This window comes from Gopherus flavomarginatus, chromosome 24 (genome assembly GCF_025201925.1).
Source record: "Gopherus flavomarginatus isolate rGopFla2 chromosome 24, rGopFla2.mat.asm, whole genome shotgun sequence".
In the NCBI taxonomy this organism is placed as follows: Eukaryota; Metazoa; Chordata; order Testudines; family Testudinidae; genus Gopherus; species Gopherus flavomarginatus.
The window spans coordinates 16448422-16466268 of record NC_066640.1 but is presented as its reverse complement, the minus strand read 5'-3'; the positions used below and the strand labels follow the sequence as shown (position 1 = coordinate 16466268).

Sequence of the window (17847 nt, the reverse complement as noted above, 5' to 3'; positions counted from 1 at the left end):
GGGTCTCACCAACGCCGTATACAACGGTACTAACACCTCCTTATCCTTGCAGGAAATACCCCGCCTGATGCATCCCAAAATCGCATTTGCTTTTTTAACAGCCGTATCACATTGGCGACTCATAGTCATCCTGCTATCAACCAGTACCCCAAGGTCCTTCTCCTCCTCCGTCGCTTCCAACTGATGCGCCCCCAACGTATATCCAAAATTCTTATTATTAATTCCTAAATGCATGACCTTGCACTTTTCACTGTTGTATTTCATCCTATTCCTATTACTCCAGTTTACAAGGTGGTTCAGATCTTCTTGAATAGTATCCCTGTCCTTCTCCGTGTTAGCAATACCCCCCAGCTTCGTGTCATCCGCGAAATTTATTAGCACATTCCCGCTCTTTGTGCCAAGGTCAGTAATAAAAAGGTTAAATAAGATCGGTCCCAAAACCGATCCTTGAGGGACTCCACTGGTGACCTCCTTCCAGTCCGACAGTTCACCTTTCAATACGACCCTCTGGAGTCTCCCCTTTAACCAGTTCCTTATCCACCTTACAACTTTCATATTCACTCCCAGCTTTTCCAATTTAACTAACAGCTCCCCGTGCGGAACCGTGTCGAACGCCTTACTGAAATCTAGGTAAATTATATCTACCGCATTTCCTTTATCTAAGTAATCCGTCACCTTCTCAAAGAAGGAGATCAGATTGGTTTGGCACGATCTACCTTTAGTAAATCAGTGTTGCAATTCGTCCCAATTACCATTGACCTCTATGTCCTTAACTACTTTCTCCCTTAAAATTTTTTCCAAGACCTTACATACTACAGACGTCAAGCTAACAGGCCTATAATTACCCGGATCACTCTTTTTCCCTTTCTTAAAAATAGGAACTACATTAGCAATCCTCCAGTCATACGGCACAACACCCGAGATTATCGATTGCTTAAAAATTCTCGCTAACGGGCTCGCAATTTCACGCGCCAGTTCCTTTAATATCCTCGGGTGGAGATTATCCGGGCCCTCCGACTTCGACCCATCAAGTTGTTCAAGTACGGCCTCTACCTCAGTTGCAGTAATATCCACTTCCATATCCACATTCCCGTTTATCATCCCTCCATCATCGCAAGGTTCCTCCCAACAGTCACCTATGACTGTTGAAGACTGGAAATGTGAGTCTACTAGATGATAGGCTGTACTAAACTATCTAGATGAAAACCATGGGATAATGTAGAACAAATCACTGGAACCAAACTTATCAAAATGCTAAAAGAGGAGGTTTTATATTGCCGGCATTGTCATTTATTTTAATATACCTAGTCTTCGTCCAAACAGCAAAAACTAACAGGACCTAATTGGGATAAAAATATTGACACTAGCCACATGCCACCCGCCCACCCTCATTATGCTGTCTGAGCATAATCTGGAAGATCTGTAACTAGAAGATAGTTACTCTTACTCTTGAATGCAAGGAAAAAACTATGCCCATGGTTAAACAGATAATATGTTAGAGAAGCCACTTACTGCAACATGTTACAAGTTTAACAGGCTAAGTCCTTTGGTCATTAATAAGGCCCTACCAAATTCATTGTCCATTTTGGTCAATTTCACAGTCATGAAAGTTCAGATTTTTAAATATCTGAAATCATAGGATTTTAAATCTGAAATTTCATGGTGTTGTAACTGTAGGAGTCCAGACCCAACTCTGAAGGCAGGAGTACAAGTAGTAAGAGTGGCATGGTATGGTACTGCCACCTTTACTTCTGTGCTGCTTGTGGGGTACTGCCTTCAGAGCTGGACACTTGGCCAGCAGCTGCCACTGTGTGGCCACCCAGCTCTGAAGGCAGCACAAAAGGGTGGTGTAGTGGGGTGAGCACCCACTCCAACCCTGGAGGGGTTGGAAAAGCCCTGCAGAGGGCTGGGGCTGGGCAAGGTAAAACCCTGGCTGATTGAGGGAAGTGGCTGCAGCTGGGGCTATGCCCCAAACTAAGCAACTGGGCCTTATAAGGCAGCCAGAAGCAGCCATCCCTCTCTCTGTTTACAGAGGGAGATTGGCCTGGCTGCAGGGAGCTAGAGACTGGGTACTTGAGTGGAGCAGGCCTGGGGAAAGGCAGAGGAGCTCCAGCCTGGAAAGCCCCAGGCTGTGGCCTAGCATAAGGGCAACAGGTCCTGGGGGTTGCAGAGGGCAGCCCAGGGGTATGCCAAGGCAGAAGGTCCAAACACAACCTTGCCAGTGATGAGTAGGCAGATACTGCAGTGTGCCCCGGGGCGTGGGTGCTAGACAATGACTGGCAGTAGCCTTATACTGAGGCGAGGTGGGGAGAGTATGTGAGGGTTTCCCAGGGAGGAGAGACTTTGAGAAAGGGGTGCTGCCCCTTGGCAGTAACCCCAGATAAAGGGGCACCGGGTCCTGGGAGGGACATGGGGGCCAAGAGGCAGCAGATCACCAGCCTGCAGAGGGTGCTCCGGAGGCTGGAGAGCTAATTCCTGGAACAGACCAGTAGGAGGCACTGCAGGGGTGAATCCACACCTCTACAGGTGGCAATACTGCAATCCCCCTACAATAATCTTGCAGATGCACACCCCCTCCCCCCCCCCCACACTTTTGGGTCAAGACTCCCAGTTTGAGAAATGCTAGTCTTTCCTGTGAAATCTGTATAATATAGGGTAAAAGTACACAAAAGACCAGAGTTCATGGTCCGTGATGTGTTTTTCACAGCCATGAATTTGGCAGGGCCCTAGTCATTAAATAAATTGTCCCATAGCCCAACTGCAGACTAGCTAATCTTGTTACAGCCCAAGGGTGACAAGAATTAGCCAGCTTCTCCACAATTCTAACCATAAATAACTCCAGTATGCAGGAACTGATTTTGCAGAATTCATCTTTATTTACATTTTCAATATTTAAAAAGTATAATTACAACACTTTTCCACTTTAAAATTCATAAGCTAAAAATTCATAATTACTGTACATAAAAAAACTTGAAATAAATTCACTTTAGATTTGGAAGAGAGAATATCACAATTAAATATTTCTTCCCTGGAAATATTCTGTTTGCATTCAAAGAAGAGAAGTTATCAGAGAACAGGAGGGAAATACACTTTTCCATATTCACATAAATGAACCAATTCTATTGGATATGCACCTAAAAAATTCACAAGTACCTGGAACATATTTAAGAACTCTACCACAGGGTTCAGATATTAACCATTTAGAGTGTGTCATGAACTTGTCTTTCCAAGTTGAGGCCTTCTCCACAGATCAGAAAACTTCCTACTCCTCTCTCTAGAATCACAGATTATTAGGGTTGGAAGGGACCTCAAGAGATCATCTAGTCCAACCCCCTGCTCAAAGCAGGACCCATCCCAAAATGGCCCCCTCAAGGATTGAACTCACAACCCTGGGTTTAGCAGGCCAATGCTCAAACCACTGAGCTATCCCTCCCCAGCCCAAGAACAAGAACAAGCTTTTTAATACTTATCTGTGCAATTAAGAGAGTCTGTTTCCTCTCCCTCTCCTTATCCAAAAACTTTTGCAAATCTTTTTGGACTATTCCCATTTCTACATCTTCATAAAAGGAATAAACCCCTCATTTGCATACATATTAGGATTTAGTGTAACCACAGCATTTGGACCTTGGCTTAACTCTTACAGAAAATGCTATAATTTGAACACAGCGAGAGAGCTTTTGTGACTTAACACCAGTCCACATCAGCAGCACTTACACTACACAGAAATTTTATTACATAATGTCAGGATGTCAAGAACCCAGGCATGCAGGAAACCTACTACAGAGCCAATTAAACTTAAGTACATGAAAAATTGTTAAAGAAAATGCAGATTCTGTAAAGAGACAGTCATGCCATATTTAAGAAGAAGCCTTGTTATTTTAAATTTAATTAAAATTATAGCTTTTCACCATTTACACCTCGCTTTTTGCATTTCAGCTTGTACAATAAAATTATACTGATGTTTCATTTTATGATTCTCATATTTACAAAATCCTTTTGTACTTGAGTTTCCAACTCTCCAGGTGAGTATTTCATTCTCTTCCAAAACTGAAGTTAAAATTATGAACATTTATATTTAAGTGGGGTTTTGAAAAATCTTTTAAGAACTATAATCACTGACTTGCCATCTTGCTTCGCACTTCAGTTGAGCAGATTTTCTCCCTTGTCACCAGCTCTTATTTCTCTCTCTCCACTGCCTCTGCTTCACTAAGTAATTCTCAAAAGCATTTTGGGATATAGTTTATATGAACTACAGAACAAGACCATAACAATCTAAGTGTGGGGGCTAAACTATTAGGAAAGAAAAACTCAACTTATAAAAACAAATGACCTGGTAGAGTTTTAGAAGATCTAAATGAGGACTTGATCCAAGAGGTTTTTTTCCACCTTTTTATCTGGGACATACAGTTGCAGACACCTCCCACAGTTTAATACACATTTAAGAAAACCCTACATTTCAGCAGTATATTTCCAGTTTCACAAAATAGCAGTTCATAGAGACACACACACACACACACACAAAAAAAGGTGAACTCCCCCAACATAACTATATCACAAGATCAACACACCCTCCACTGAAACTGACTTTACACCAAAACAATAGGAAGAGTCTAGTCACTATTTCTCCATCACTCTGCACTCCTGGGTGTTCCACAGAACACTACAGGATCATATTAAGAATTTTAGTTGTGGCTTCACCTACCAAGAAACTTTTCAATCAAGACTAACACCACCACACACCTCTACTTGCCAATCTCTACAAGATTCTAGTGTTTCAAGCCCTTACAACCACTGTCCAGTCTACCATAACCCCCAGCATGCTGCAACACTAGTCAACCTTCTTGGTAACCACAAGGTACCCAGAGGGCTACAACCACCACCACCAGGTATTCAAGTAAGAATCTCCAGGGCAGGCCTCAAAAGTCCATCTAACCTACCAAACACTCAAAAGCCACCAGTGCAATTTCTCCCTCTCCTTATCAGCCTCTCACCCGATATGGATCACCAATGATGGTATGTGCAGAGTAGTAGAGTGGAATCCTCCACTAAGGCAGACAAAACAGTCATATTAACTTACATACTGAGTAATGCAGTAGAAATAAGAACTACAAACATTTTACAGCAATTCACACTCTTCTCTACTGTTTTAAGTGCCAGATTCCACAAGCATCAAATTTTATCCTGTGATAGGTAAAAAAAAAAAAAAAAAAACTAAAAAACACAAAAAATTCATCCAAAAAGTATCAGCACGAGAAACACAGAATGCAGAAGGTTTATGTGCCACCCATACAGCTGCTCTTAAATATTTACATATAAATATCTGTATGTAAATAAGATCACAATCATTTACCTTAAAAACAGAACTGGAAGCTCTGGAAAATTAATGGCTCTATTTATAAATAAAGGGCAATATAAACAACTTTATAGCAGAGTTCTACTGTTACACTGAAGACAGAGAGGTGGGTTAGGACATTACTGAAAGATGGGACCTTTTCTGACCAGCAACTCTTAGTGTTGACCTGAAGTTACTAAAGTCATTTTCACAAGAGCCTTGCACTCCTATATATTGAACTGTCAGAATTTAATTCATAAATGTTTAGCTATTTCAGATAACTGCATAAGACACCTGAATGTTTCACTGACCAAAATAAGGGCATGGCTACTCATCATTTGGTCCATAAGGGAAAGGTTTTCACAAGAGCTAGCAGCACCAAGTTATTTGATGGACTCTCAATGCAAAAACCCACATGAAGGGGTAGCTGAAAAAAGTGCCTGGGTTCTTTGCGCATGCTTATTTTTAGTAACACCCAGTATTTTTGGAGGGATAGGATTCCTCAGTTTTGCATCAGTGTAATGTCTGAGTTTCACAGTCTCTGTAGTGTACAATTAAAAAAGCTGCAGTAGCTAATGTCTGAATCTTAGACACTAATTACAGAGCCTCAACTTTCTTTTATTCTATGTAAACATCTGAAACCAACATATTACACACAATAAAACATTGCAAAAAATTAATCTGGTCCCCCAATTGGCTAATATTTTTACTGATTTATGGCACTCCCTCAAATTGTACAGCAAGCAAAAAAAGGGGGGTAAAAAGTATTTTCTTCACTGATTTAATACCAGGGTCATTCTACATGATTGTCTAGATATGCCCTTTTTATTCCTGTTTTCATATTTTCTATAGATTTATGTACAGTTAAATATGCCATTAATTTAAAAACCATGTTAAAACTAGACAAATGTTTCACCTCACCAAACAAAATCTTGCAATGTCTAGTAAGATTACAATACAAGTTCCAACAATATCAGAAACTTTTTACCTGAATGCATGCAGTAATTGCTTTGGAACTTTGGTTCAGGTACTCAAGAAAATAATTTACTGTAGCATGATTCACCTAAAAATTCTATTGTACAAAATAATCCCCACTGACTATACAGCTTGAACTAGCAAAGCATGACCACAGGTCATGTAACCTGTAGAAGAGAAGCCTACAAAGTCATCTTCAGAGCCCTAAGTGGACTGTGGCCTTGCTCTCATAGTGAACCCCCTATTGCATTGCACTGCAATGCACCGCATTACAGCAGTTGCGTTTGTGGGGGACACTGAGGCTGCCAGAGCTCAGATTAAAATTTGAGAAACAGGGACAAGGCATTCTCAGCAGGGGGCCCTCACTTGTGATTACAATCCTGACAGATGAGACTGAGCCCAAGTCCTGCTAGTTTAGGAGGGTGCAATACAAGCCTTCTAAGGGAGGAGTTGTGAAACAGACCTGGTTGCAATCTCTAGGACAGGGGTTCTCAAACTGAGGGTCAGGACCACTCAAGGGGTAACAAGGTTATTACATGGGGGGTTGCGAGCTGTCAGCCTCCACCCCAAACCCTGCTTGCCTCCAGCATTTATAATGGTGTTTAATTTATGGGGGGGGGGGTCACACTCAGAGGCTTGCTGTGTGAAAGGGGTCACCAGTAAAAAAAAGTTTGAGACCCACTGCTCTAGGAAATAAGCCACCTAAATATGATTAAGCAAACATCTACTTAGGAAAAAAGAAGGGAGCTGTGTTCCTTTTCCTTGAAGGGATGATTCAAATGGTACCAAGATATTATGGTGGTAGGCACACATAGAAATCCCTCTGATCTGTGCTTTTCTGGCCTTTTTATGGCCCTCATCACTGCAGTAACCCAGAACAGCACCCCTATGAGGTATGGAAGAATTATCTCTATTTTACAGATAGGGAACTGAGGCATCAAGATCAAGGTTGAGATTTTCTGACAGGTTTATGGGAATTAGGCACTCAGCTCTCATTGAAAGTCATTGAATTGGGTATCCAACTCCCTTAACCTCCTCTGAAAATTTCAGGCTAAGTGATTTGTCCAAGTTCACATAGGAAGTCTATGGCAGAACCAGGAACTGAACCGCAGTTCCAGTCCAGAGTATTAAACCACAAGATCATCCATCCTTCCACATTTATGCAATGGTACTCAGATATTAAAAAGGGTGCCTTAGAAATATATCAGTCTTTCCACTGGCTGTATTTTTCCCTTTTGCACATTAATATGAAACAACAGTTGTAAAGAAACGAAGCCCAGAGTCTCTGAAAGCAGTTCTAGTTTAACAATTGTGTGGGGAGGATTTCCATAATGATTTCTGAACCAGGAGTTTTCCAGACTAAAACATCCAAGTCCAAATTTCCTACTAGCATGAACACACTCACCTCCACTGACATCACTGGAGTTCTGCTCACAGACCATGACTGAATTTGGCTCAGCCTCCACAGATTCAGGTGCACCATTATCTCCTTTGAGACACATCAATGAAGCTATTACACTGGGAATTTCTACAAGCATCTAGTAGACTGGGAATAGATTTAGCTTTGCACTCACAGAAAAAAATATATATATAAATAATCAGGAAGAGAGTCACAAAATTATCTTGCTTCTAAAAGGCAATCATCTTTCATGAAAAGAAAACATGGTGAGGGAGTATTTTGTATAACACCCACCACTACTAGAGTCAGTCACTGGCTGATTGATCATTGGACAAACACAAGAATGCGCAAAGCAGTTCTCCTGCCAGAATCTCAGCCCACTATATGATGGGCTCCTCCTCCAAGAGACAAGGCCTGAAGATCATCTTTGCCAAAAATAGTTTTCTATACTCCAAAGCTCAGATGACTTCACTTTTATCTCTTACACAGTATCTGACATAAGTCATTAACAAAACTTCATGTTTTGTCAAAGCACCTTCATTTATGCAAAAAGTGCAAAGCAGAAAATTCAACACACATCTTTCACAATTTTACATATTCACTCTTGACTCAAGAACAATTTCTCATAATCATTATTCAAGCCAGGAGCACTACAGGAAGATAGAAGGGTATAAGTGTTAACTTCTATAACTCGTCTGAATGTACAAGTCAGGCAGAACATAGTTAGTGCCACTAGAACTATTGTGGAAGAGAAACACAAAATATAATTGGGGGCCAAGAAATAATTTTGTAGACAATTAGAAGGGATGTGATACATCCAAATCCACATTCATGAAACAGAAGTCATATAATGGAGGATTCTCCCAATTAAAAAACAGAGAGAAAAAGCAATCCTTGTCTCCCAATTCAGCATGACAGCAAGCTAGCTTTCCAAAAACAAGTGCAGAGAGGTCACAGGAAAACAGCCTTGTTCCAAATACTAATTTTTATTTGGCAAGGTGTGTTCTATTGTCAGATAAAGAGTAACTACTGATGAAGTTGTGTAACTGTTTTTCAGTCAAAGAATGTGAAAACTCTCCATCACAGTTGCTATTGGTAACTAATAGTCACATTATTTTAAGAGACAAATCAGTTCTCTATGCCTAAACAAAGTTTTACTTCAAGATAATTGAATGGAACAAGAACTCAGTACTAGTTTAGAAACCCTGTTTGATCATCATTGTAAACTGAAGCTATAGACACACAGGTACTTGATATCAACATGAAGTTTTAAACCTGTGCAACTGAAATTCAAATCTACACATCTGCTTTTAGACACAAATCCTCCAACTGACAACCCTGCTAACACCAATTAGGAAAATACACAGTTTCCAAATGCAATTTATGAAACTTTTGAAGAAAGTGAAAGCAATGAGTCATGTAGCATTAAAATAAAAATTAAAACACAAGTTAAAGATTAAGTTGTTAGCATGGAAAGGAAATATTGGCCACATTTTTACTGCCAAAATGGCAGTCAGTTGACAGGTTCTGAAACAAATGTGACAGCAAATATTTACGCCGGAGTTTTACACTTGCATTTCACCAGAATCTCTGTACAAGAATTATACTGTACACTCCCTTCCAGTGTCTATCTAATTGCTTCACGTTTAGAGACCTGCTTGGCTGATGATGAAAGTCTGTACCATTTTTGATACACATGCATCTTCCTCTCTGAAGAACCTATACAATCTACAGCTTTACATTCAAGGGCATGCCAGAAGTTCCTGATAATGCTGGGGAAAACTTTGTGTTACAGTCTATACCTGCTTATCAGAATCCTATATATCATATCGATTTAAGTTGTATGTGGTTGGATAGTTTTGCCTGTTATACTGGAAGTGATCTGTTAAGACACTGGCTCGGCCATACTGATAATCTCCATGTTGTGCTAATGCCATGAGTCCATTCTGAGACTTTTCAGGAGTGTTCCGGTGACGTTCCAGATTCAAAAGGTCTCCAGTTGTAACTGGAAGTAGCTGCTTCTTTGCTTCCTGATTCGCATCATACTTTGTCTGTGGAGCAAAGAATTAATTAACTACTTCTTTCAGACAATAGCGAACAAAGAGCAGACACCTATCCCACACAGACACTAGTCACATTAGACTGCAGTGGTTCTCAACCTGCGGCCCAGTCAGCACAGAGCTGCGGCCCATATGACATCCTCAACAACATACAGGTAGTATTGCATGCGGCCCACGTAATATATGTGGCTTACATATGTGGCCCACAATGGTGAACAGATTGAGAACCACTCTGTTAAAGGCTATGCTTACTAACGTTCTAAATCCACAATTACTCCTAATGCAAATCGTTCTCCTTCAGCATTCCTAGTTAACGAGTCGTGATTTTGCTCAAAAGCCCTGAGCCACTAGTGAAACACAAACTCAATCCAGGTTAGAACAGTGATCACAAGAAATCTTTTGTTATGTTCACCAGAACCCCCAAACAAACAAGTTAGTGGCACACACATTTGTGTGCTTGTAGAAGCTGAAAAAGAGCAAAAGCAACACTGTATACATTTGTAAGAATGATTTTAAGTGGTGGTGAAAGATGCTCTATTTACAGCTCTGGCGATAAGTCCACTGATGCCACAACTGTCATAGTAAGGCAGCAGCAAAGCAAGCTTCCTCTTATGCACTGCTCCCTACTTCCAACGTCAATGTGTCTCAATCTCACCCAAGGTTCAGGGGAGCTCATTAACCAAGGCCCATTCATTTCTTGGTCTCCCCTGAGCCTGACAACTTGGGCCATTGTGATTTTTGTTTGGGATTTTTTTGTTACACAATTATCTGTTTTGGTCTGCTTATGGACAACTCATTTTACAAAAGCAACAAAGAGTCCTGTGGCACCTTATAGATTAACAGATGTATTGGAGCATGAGCTTTCGTGGGTGCATCCGACGAAGTGGGTATTCGCCCACAAAAGCTCATGCTCCAATACGTCTGTTAGTCTATAAGGTGTCACAGGACTCTTTGCTGCTTTTACAGATCCAGACTAACACGGCTACCCCTCTGATACTTGACATCATTTTACAAGGCTATTTTACAGGCAGTAGATAGTAACGGCTTTCAGCCACTACTGACTGGCATAGGTTCACAACAGAGACTTACCTTGTTATACAAGAATACTCCTAAGATTGCAGTCAGCATCCCAAGAACATTGGTGCTGGTGACTGGATTTTGAAGCATTATAAGGGAAACTGTAATGACCATGATCCTTTTTGTGGCATTTGCAACAGAGTAACTTAATGGGCTGATTAAGTTAAGAATACTGAAGGCAATGACATTCTGGGCAAAGTTACAAAATCCACTGATTATGAGCAGCATTAAAGTCCAGGACCAGTGGGATACTGTACTCTATGGAAACAACAAAGTAAAAAAAAAAAGTTAAGCTTCAGTTTCAGAGAAGAAATAGAGAACTTCATAAAGAGAAGAGGATGCAATTCAAAATAGCTTCTCAAACAAGTCACCTGTTATTGGCATTTTGGTAGGGAGGGCTGAGTAAAAAGGCACACCACCACATTATCTCCCCTCTCAAATTAACTGTTTTGTCCATTTCTACAGACAACCTCACAACTTATGTTTTAGGCTCATCACAGTCTACTCTTCAGGGCTCTTGCCTCAAGGTGCTAGTGCCAAATACCAGACAAGATACAGTGAAACCCCGCTATAACACGATGATTGGGGTCCAAAAAAATTTGATCGCGATAAATGCGGGGTCGCAGTATAGCGAAGTTTACCATTTCCAGCCGGTCAATTTCTTTTGGACAGAAAATGACTTGCGTTTGCGAACTACCCATAACGATAACTGAAAGGGTGCAGCTCCAGCAGCGGGGGCTCTCAGCCACGCAGCGAGAGAGAGAGAGAAACACTTGGGGAGAGCAGGGGAGACATGCAAGGGGCAGAGGAAGAGCGAGGAGCAGCTGGGGAGGAGAATGGCTCTTCTCACCAAAAGAAGCAGTGGGGGGGGGGGGGGGGAGAGAAGAAGAGGCAGTGGGGAAGGCACATTCCATTTTTTGGTTTTTTTTTCCCCTTCAGCGGTGCTCCAGCCTCTTTTTCTTTTTTGAGCTTTGGCAGCACTGTGGCAGTTTTTTTCTTCCTTTTTTGCGCTTTGGCAGCACTCTGGCCGCATTTTTTTTTTTTTGCTTGGGGCGGCTGGAGCCACCTTATGATCGCGTTATGTTTGAAGTCGCATTATTGCAGGGTTTCCCTGTACTTGTTTTGCCTAGTGACCCTGTAACGAGCCCTTACCATAAAGCAGGCTCTGAGGTTTTCTCCACTGTTTAGAGGCACATAGTGGCAATTAGAATACCTCCTGTCTTAGATATGGGTAAATCTTTAAAAAGCAGGAGAAATGTCCAAGCAAGTCCCCTACCTTGAAGTTTGCCAAAGACTTACCAAGTCATTTTCTACTAGAAAATACGAAAGATCCACCAAAACCCATGTTGGGATCATGAAGAAGACAGCATGACACCCGAGTATGTTTAGCAGCCGAAGATGATGTATTCTGGAATCTCTCAACACCTGATAAAAACCATCAGAAATCACCCTTTCTTCAAGTACTGACCACCCTCACTCGAAGGATGGGGAATTGTTTCAGCAAGTACAATTCCAAACATTTGACTCATTGGTGTAGTGTTTGATCAAACAACTACAATACATTGCTTTCACAGAACCTACAACTCACTTTGTGCCACATGATTAAAGATAACAAGCAACCTACCGGAAGGCAATGATGTACTGCTTAGTTGACTTGAATGCTGGAAGGGTCAACAGTCAAGTCTTTATTCTATATAATAGCATCAGTCACATACTATTAAGTGCTAAATATTCTGTTTGGTTTTAGGAAGTCTGATTTTTGTTCACAAGTTCAATTTACATGTTTTAAATTTGGATTACTGTTCTACTGCAGGACTTGGAGTAATGGCACTTCAGTCTGGAGAGAGGGGCTGACTTGGTGTTAAAGGTGCCATCCTTCAAATATGTTATTAGACATGAGAGCCTCTCAATCATTGCTGATGGAAGCTAAAGATTCCATGGCATGGAACAAAGCCAAGGATAAACTCTGGGTCATGGCCAACTTTCCTTCATTCAACATAACAGCTAACTTCCAAGGCTTTGTGGACTATTGCTGGACATAACAGATGCATGAAGCACCATATAAGAATACAAACCCAGTTCTATACTGGGAAATACATTCCTGCCCTCTGAAAGGTACATAGTGCTCCATCCTTCAGAGAAATGCAAACTTGCAATTGGACCTACTGTCTGTTAGACACCTCTCTCATAGAACTGGAAAGGACCTTGAAAGGTCAGAGTCCAGTTCCCTGCTTTCACTAGCAGGACCAAGTACTGATTTTGCCCCAGATCCCTAACTGGCCCCCTCAAGGATTGAACTCACAACACTGGGTTTAGCAGGCCAATGCTCAAACCACTGAGCTATCCCTCCCCTGGATGATGCGATATTTAAGAGTTCCATCTAGCAGAACAAATAACAGAACTATTACCTTTTTAGAAAAGATGTTCTGAAGCGAGAAACAGAGTGTAGCAGCAAGAGCACTGATGAGTCCCCACATATCAAAAGAGAGTTCAGTGACTGTAGCCAGCAGAACACCACTGATTATAGGGATCAGTGATAAATACACCTGGAAAAGGAAGCAGATGACAGCAGCATGCATCTTCTAGGAACTTTCAAGTCAACAACCTTCATGCATATTTTTAGAGGGACAACAAGATCCTGGGGTTCAGCTTTCACCTTGCTGCAGCTTGAGAAAATTAAGTTGTGCCAGATACATGGGAGGAGTCTGCCTACAGATAAAGAATCAGCTTGCTCTTCATATTTGGAAGGATTTCTTTACAATCGTAAGGACTAGAAGCTTATATGTGTAAAATGAATGTTTACCCTCTGCAATCTTACAGTACTCACTTGGGAAAGATTTTCACTAGCTCCATGTGAGTGATTTTTTCAATCTCTGTCATTAAGTTCAGCATGGATTAGCAATGAAAAGGAAGATGAGGAATCACCAGTAACTTCCTTACCTTTGTAGTTTGTTTTTCTTTCATTATAATTCTTGACAGCAGAACCACCCATATTGGCATTGTTGCCTTTACTGAAAGCAGAAGGGAAGTTTAAATAAGGGTAATAAAGTCAAACTAATCCTAACGGGAAAAACATGAATGGGGAAAGTGCACAGAAGTCTGGAAAATGACATATCCAAACCCTAGCACTGAGGAAGAGTTGATCAATGTCACAACTGAGATTACAAAAATAAAACAAAGATTAAGATCAACTTTTGTCAAGTAGAACAAGTGTCACAGAACTGTTAGAAACTCAGTGTTACATTTTCCTTTAAAACATCATTTATTTAGACTCTGGTTGAGCCTTACATTGATCATACATTTTGAGAGGTGGGGAGTCCTTAGCTCAGGCTGACACAAAGACCCAGATTAAGACTCTATGGAAAATAACGAACAGAATGGGTAGCTCAAAAAGGGAAGTGGCAGGAATATAATAGACCACAAGGGGCAAACGTTACCTGTACTTGAGCTAGGAGAGACCCGTCTACAGGGACCAGGGCAGGAATAACTCAGTTTCGAGGGAAGGGAAGCAGCAAGGGGCTGAGCCAGGGACAAGTCAGAGAAATGTCACCCCTCCCGATCAAAGGCGCCACGGCCCGGGTCAGACACGGAATAAGGCAGGGAGCTCCCTGGGGACGGCTGGACTAGGATCTGCGGCAGCTGCAGGGAAGGGCTCAGCTCTCCCCGGCTCCAGGCACCTCACTCACCTGTGTGCGCGTAGGACACCGGCACCCGCCAGAGCGAGACGTGCGCCGACACGGAGGCGAAGTACTTGCCGAAGGCGAGCGGCAGGATATAGCGGGGGTAGGCGCGGGGCGGTAGCTGCGCGGGCCCGGCCGGAGGGACGCGCCAGGCGCGCAGCAGCGGCGGCAGGAGGCCGCAGAGCCCCAGGATGTGGAAGAGCGAGACGGTGACTGGCCGCGGGAAGCCACCCAGCAGCAGCTTGTTCACCACGTTCCCGCCCGCGCTCAGCCCGTACCAGGCCAGGCAGAGCGCGGACACCCGGGCGCCCTCCCGCAGCGCCGGTCCGCGAGCCGCGCCCGCCGTCGCGGAGCCAGAGCTGCCCCCGCCAGGAGCCGCCAGTGCGGCCACCATCGCTACCTACGGGTCCCGGCAGACCGCGGCGCAACGTCAGCACCGCCAGCGCGTCGCTTCCGGGCTTGGTCCCACCCCGCCGCACAAGGCTGGAGGTCGGGGCTATGCAGACGACGTCACTTCCGCTCGCCTGGCTCCGCCTCCATCCCAGGACTTGTCACGTGAGTCCGAGTTTGCGCAAAGCATCGTATCCTGGCGGGAGCGGACCCCGGGGTGGGGGGTCACGCGCCGCTATCCCCGCTAGGCAAGCGCGACCCCTCCCCGCCGTGCCAGTGCTGTGGAGCGACGTGAGGCTTGACGAGGCAGCGCTAATGCCGAGGTAACGGGCTCTGTGGCGGGGGTGGAGGAGGCCCCGCAGCGCAGGGAATTGCCCAGCTCGAGACACAAGGTGGGAAGTGACGTCTTTTATTGGACCCACCTCTGTAAGCGGCACTGCTGCTCTCCCCCCAGCAGTGGGTCCAGTGAAAGCCGTTAGCTCTCTCCTAGCCTAGGACCCTGACTCTGCTTCAGGCAGGTGCCAGGCGGGGGCTGCCACACCCATCATATACAGGGTTTATAATTTGTTTTAAGGGCTCTCCCCGCGTGCACCCATACAAAGAGGTGGCTGGTGCTAAACGGAAGAGAAACCTGGCTTTGATTTCAGTTCCTGATGTAGGCATCACCTCCTCACCAGCAGCCTCTCACACGTAGAAACACAAGAGCAGCAGAACCATCCAGTAATGCAGCAACTACTGCTACAGTTCCCCGTGTAGTTCTGAAAGATCTTGTTAAACCAGCTGTCAAGTCACCATGAGCATACACCAGCTGTAAAATAATAAAAGGCTAGAGGATGGTGGTACCATTTCAGAAGAGGAAAGTGACTTAACAGATTCCAGCTTCTCCATAGATTTAACTTAGGTAGAACTTCCACATACCTAACTTGCTCATGAATTGTGACAGGAATATTAAACTCAGAAGCAGTCTATATTAGCATGTGTTTGATTGATAGTTTAGTCAGGGTCAGTGCAGTTAGATAGGAAGTCATAGGAGTCAGTTGCCTCCATTTAATAATGGTGACAAAGAGCTTTCTTGCATTATTTTTGTGACTGGCCTAGACAACAGATGCTATTAACCATACATGGGAGATATGCTCTCTACTGGCAAATGTATGTCATTAATAACAATCAGGAAGGCTCAGAAAAGCATTTATCCAAGAAGTAGATCTGACCAAATCTCACTCTTTACACTGAGCTTCCCTATGTCCGCAACCGAGCATGCCTGTCCTAACACCTTATAGCAAGGTACATAATGTATATTTTGCCACTTGACAATGGTCACATGTGGGATGTAGAGATTATGTCTGATGCAATCTACCAGTGCTGCTGTTTCTCTGTACTCCCCTCTGACTCCAGGCAGATGTTAGGTTCTAAACTCTTTAGAGGGAAGGAGTGTATTTTTGTTCTGTGTACAGGACTTAGTATATGACTAGAGCTCTTAGATATTAGCACATAAATAAAACCAATGTGGGGGGACATAAAAGACACCTTTCCCCTTAAGCTAGTATAGTTACAAAGAAAGCACTTCATTTAGGCAAAAGCACAAGGACTTGTTTACGTGAAGTAAAAAGTATAGAACAATAAAGCTGACTAGGTTTTTTTTTTTTTAGTTTTGTAATTTTTTTCTCATGGAATAGATGGACAGGCGTCTTGGGACCTCCTCTGTATCTGAGGTGTAAGCTGTGTGGGACTGAAGGCCTGAGTCCAGCACTCCCAGGGCATCACTTTCTTGGTAAAAGAATTTTTCCACTTGCAATCTGTGGTAAACAAATGAGGTATCCCTCTCCTTCAGGCTTCAGCTGTTCACAGAGTGAGGTGAGGGCAGCTCACTGTACACCACTGTTTCCTTCCCTGCAAACGGAAAAAAATCAAGACCTCATTTCACATCTTGTGATTTCTTGTCAAACTCCTACATTTCCAAAACACATTTTTTGATGTGACACACCCACCTCCCTCTTCCCCTCTCACCATTTTAAAATTCAAGGGAAAATAGCTAACTCTCCATCCACCTACCCAACATTTAAATGAGCACTGAATTTCGTACTAGTGAAAGACATTACAACCCAGAGTCCTGGAAAATGAACTCCACAAAACAGCACAGGAAGCAGTTTCCTCGCTTACACAATTCATTCGTGAACTGGAGGGGTCACCTGCAGGACAATACAGGTAACAGACTATTACTAATTCAGATCATTGGCCTTTCATCTATACTGTCAGTAAAGATGCCAGCTAAGGCACTTGTTTAAAAGTGTGCTAGAATAAGGCCAGCTAATTTTATAGTTAGCATCTCATGGGTGTTCACTCAAAATCCATGCATACCAGCTTTGGATCAGGGATCGAGAACAGCATAAAGATAGTCAGTCCTCCATGCTAGCCCCTGTTGATCATTAATTTTAATAAATGCTTCAGTAGTGCTTAAACTTCTAGATAGGGATGGTTATAGATGATGTAATTGCTTTGATACAAGGCATAATTACTTTCGTGAAGGGATCCCATCATAAGTGAAGGAACAGTTTTTTTAAAATTAGATTTGCATTGACACTGGTAGTCAGTGGCAAGATTAACACACCTACTCAGGTGGGATAATGACATTCCTGAAAAGTTTGAGGTAGTAGCATTAGCAAGAGTAAGTTTTATGTCGGGCTTTTCCATTAAGTGCATTGAGCACAAAAGGAAAATACTAATAGCCTGCTGGGAACCTCCTCTCTAACATGTCACATAACTGTTACAATGAAGCAGCAGACAGCTTGTTAAGGCCACTGTTTCCATATGGTCTTCCTCCTAGGGATGGGAGTTCCTACTCTGTTACCACCAATACCAATAAAACTCCTCTTTGTGGTTGTTAAAAATCTACAACCATTTAAGGGAAATGATAGGTGATACTGCTCAACCACT

At 42.9% G+C, this 17847-nt stretch overlaps 2 protein-coding genes and 1 long non-coding RNA gene across 8 annotated transcripts in view; 1 reads left to right on the top strand and 2 right to left on the bottom strand.

Moving 5' to 3' along the window:
• Positions 1–9097: 9097 nt before the first annotated feature.
• Positions 9098–14917, bottom strand: SLC35E1 (solute carrier family 35 member E1). The gene is made up of 6 exons (XM_050934015.1): positions 14530–14917; positions 13784–13854; positions 13252–13389; positions 12143–12268; positions 10856–11101; positions 9098–9757 (listed from the first exon to the last, which is right to left on the bottom strand). Exons 1-6 carry the CDS (start codon positions 14915–14917, stop codon positions 9524–9526), a joined length of 1203 nt encoding a protein of 400 aa, XP_050789972.1. The 3' UTR covers positions 9098–9523.
• A 114-nt stretch (positions 14918–15031) lies between these two features.
• The window catches only part of LOC127040184 (uncharacterized), a 40186-nt gene continuing 37370 nt past the window's right edge, over positions 15032–17847 (top strand). For 2 of the 5 annotated variants that reach the window (XR_007771389.1, XR_007771387.1), the window contains exons 1-2: positions 15032–15236; positions 16590–16684. This is a non-coding gene — a long non-coding RNA (uncharacterized LOC127040184). Of the gene's footprint in view, positions 15237–16589; positions 16685–17001; positions 17119–17847 lie in introns of those variants that run through there. The other 3 variants (XR_007771390.1, XR_007771388.1, XR_007771391.1) reach the window with 3 other exon arrangements.
• MED26 (mediator complex subunit 26) overlaps positions 16482–17847 on the bottom strand; it is a 45919-nt gene continuing 44553 nt past the window's right edge. For both annotated transcript variants that reach the window (XR_007771383.1, XR_007771384.1), the window contains exon 4: positions 16482–16803. The gene's annotated coding sequence lies outside the window, so the exon portion shown is untranslated. The remainder of the gene's footprint in view (positions 16804–17847) is intronic.

What these genes read in the sequence shown, in the direction of transcription:
- SLC35E1 (XM_050934015.1), bottom strand. Translation starts at nt 14,917, where the DNA reads ATGGTGGCCGCACTGGCGGCTCCTGGCGGGGGCAGCTCTGGCTCCGCG. An exon ending in AGAACATCTTTTCTAAAAAG is followed by an intron (nt 12,269 to 13,251) that starts GTAATAGTTCTG and finishes GGTTTTTATCAG; the next exon opens with GTGTTGAGAGATTCCAGAAT. An exon ending in GAGTATTCTTGTATAACAAG is followed by an intron (nt 9,758 to 10,855) that starts GTAAGTCTCTGT and finishes TTTGCTCCACAG; the next exon opens with ACAAAGTATGATGCGAATCA.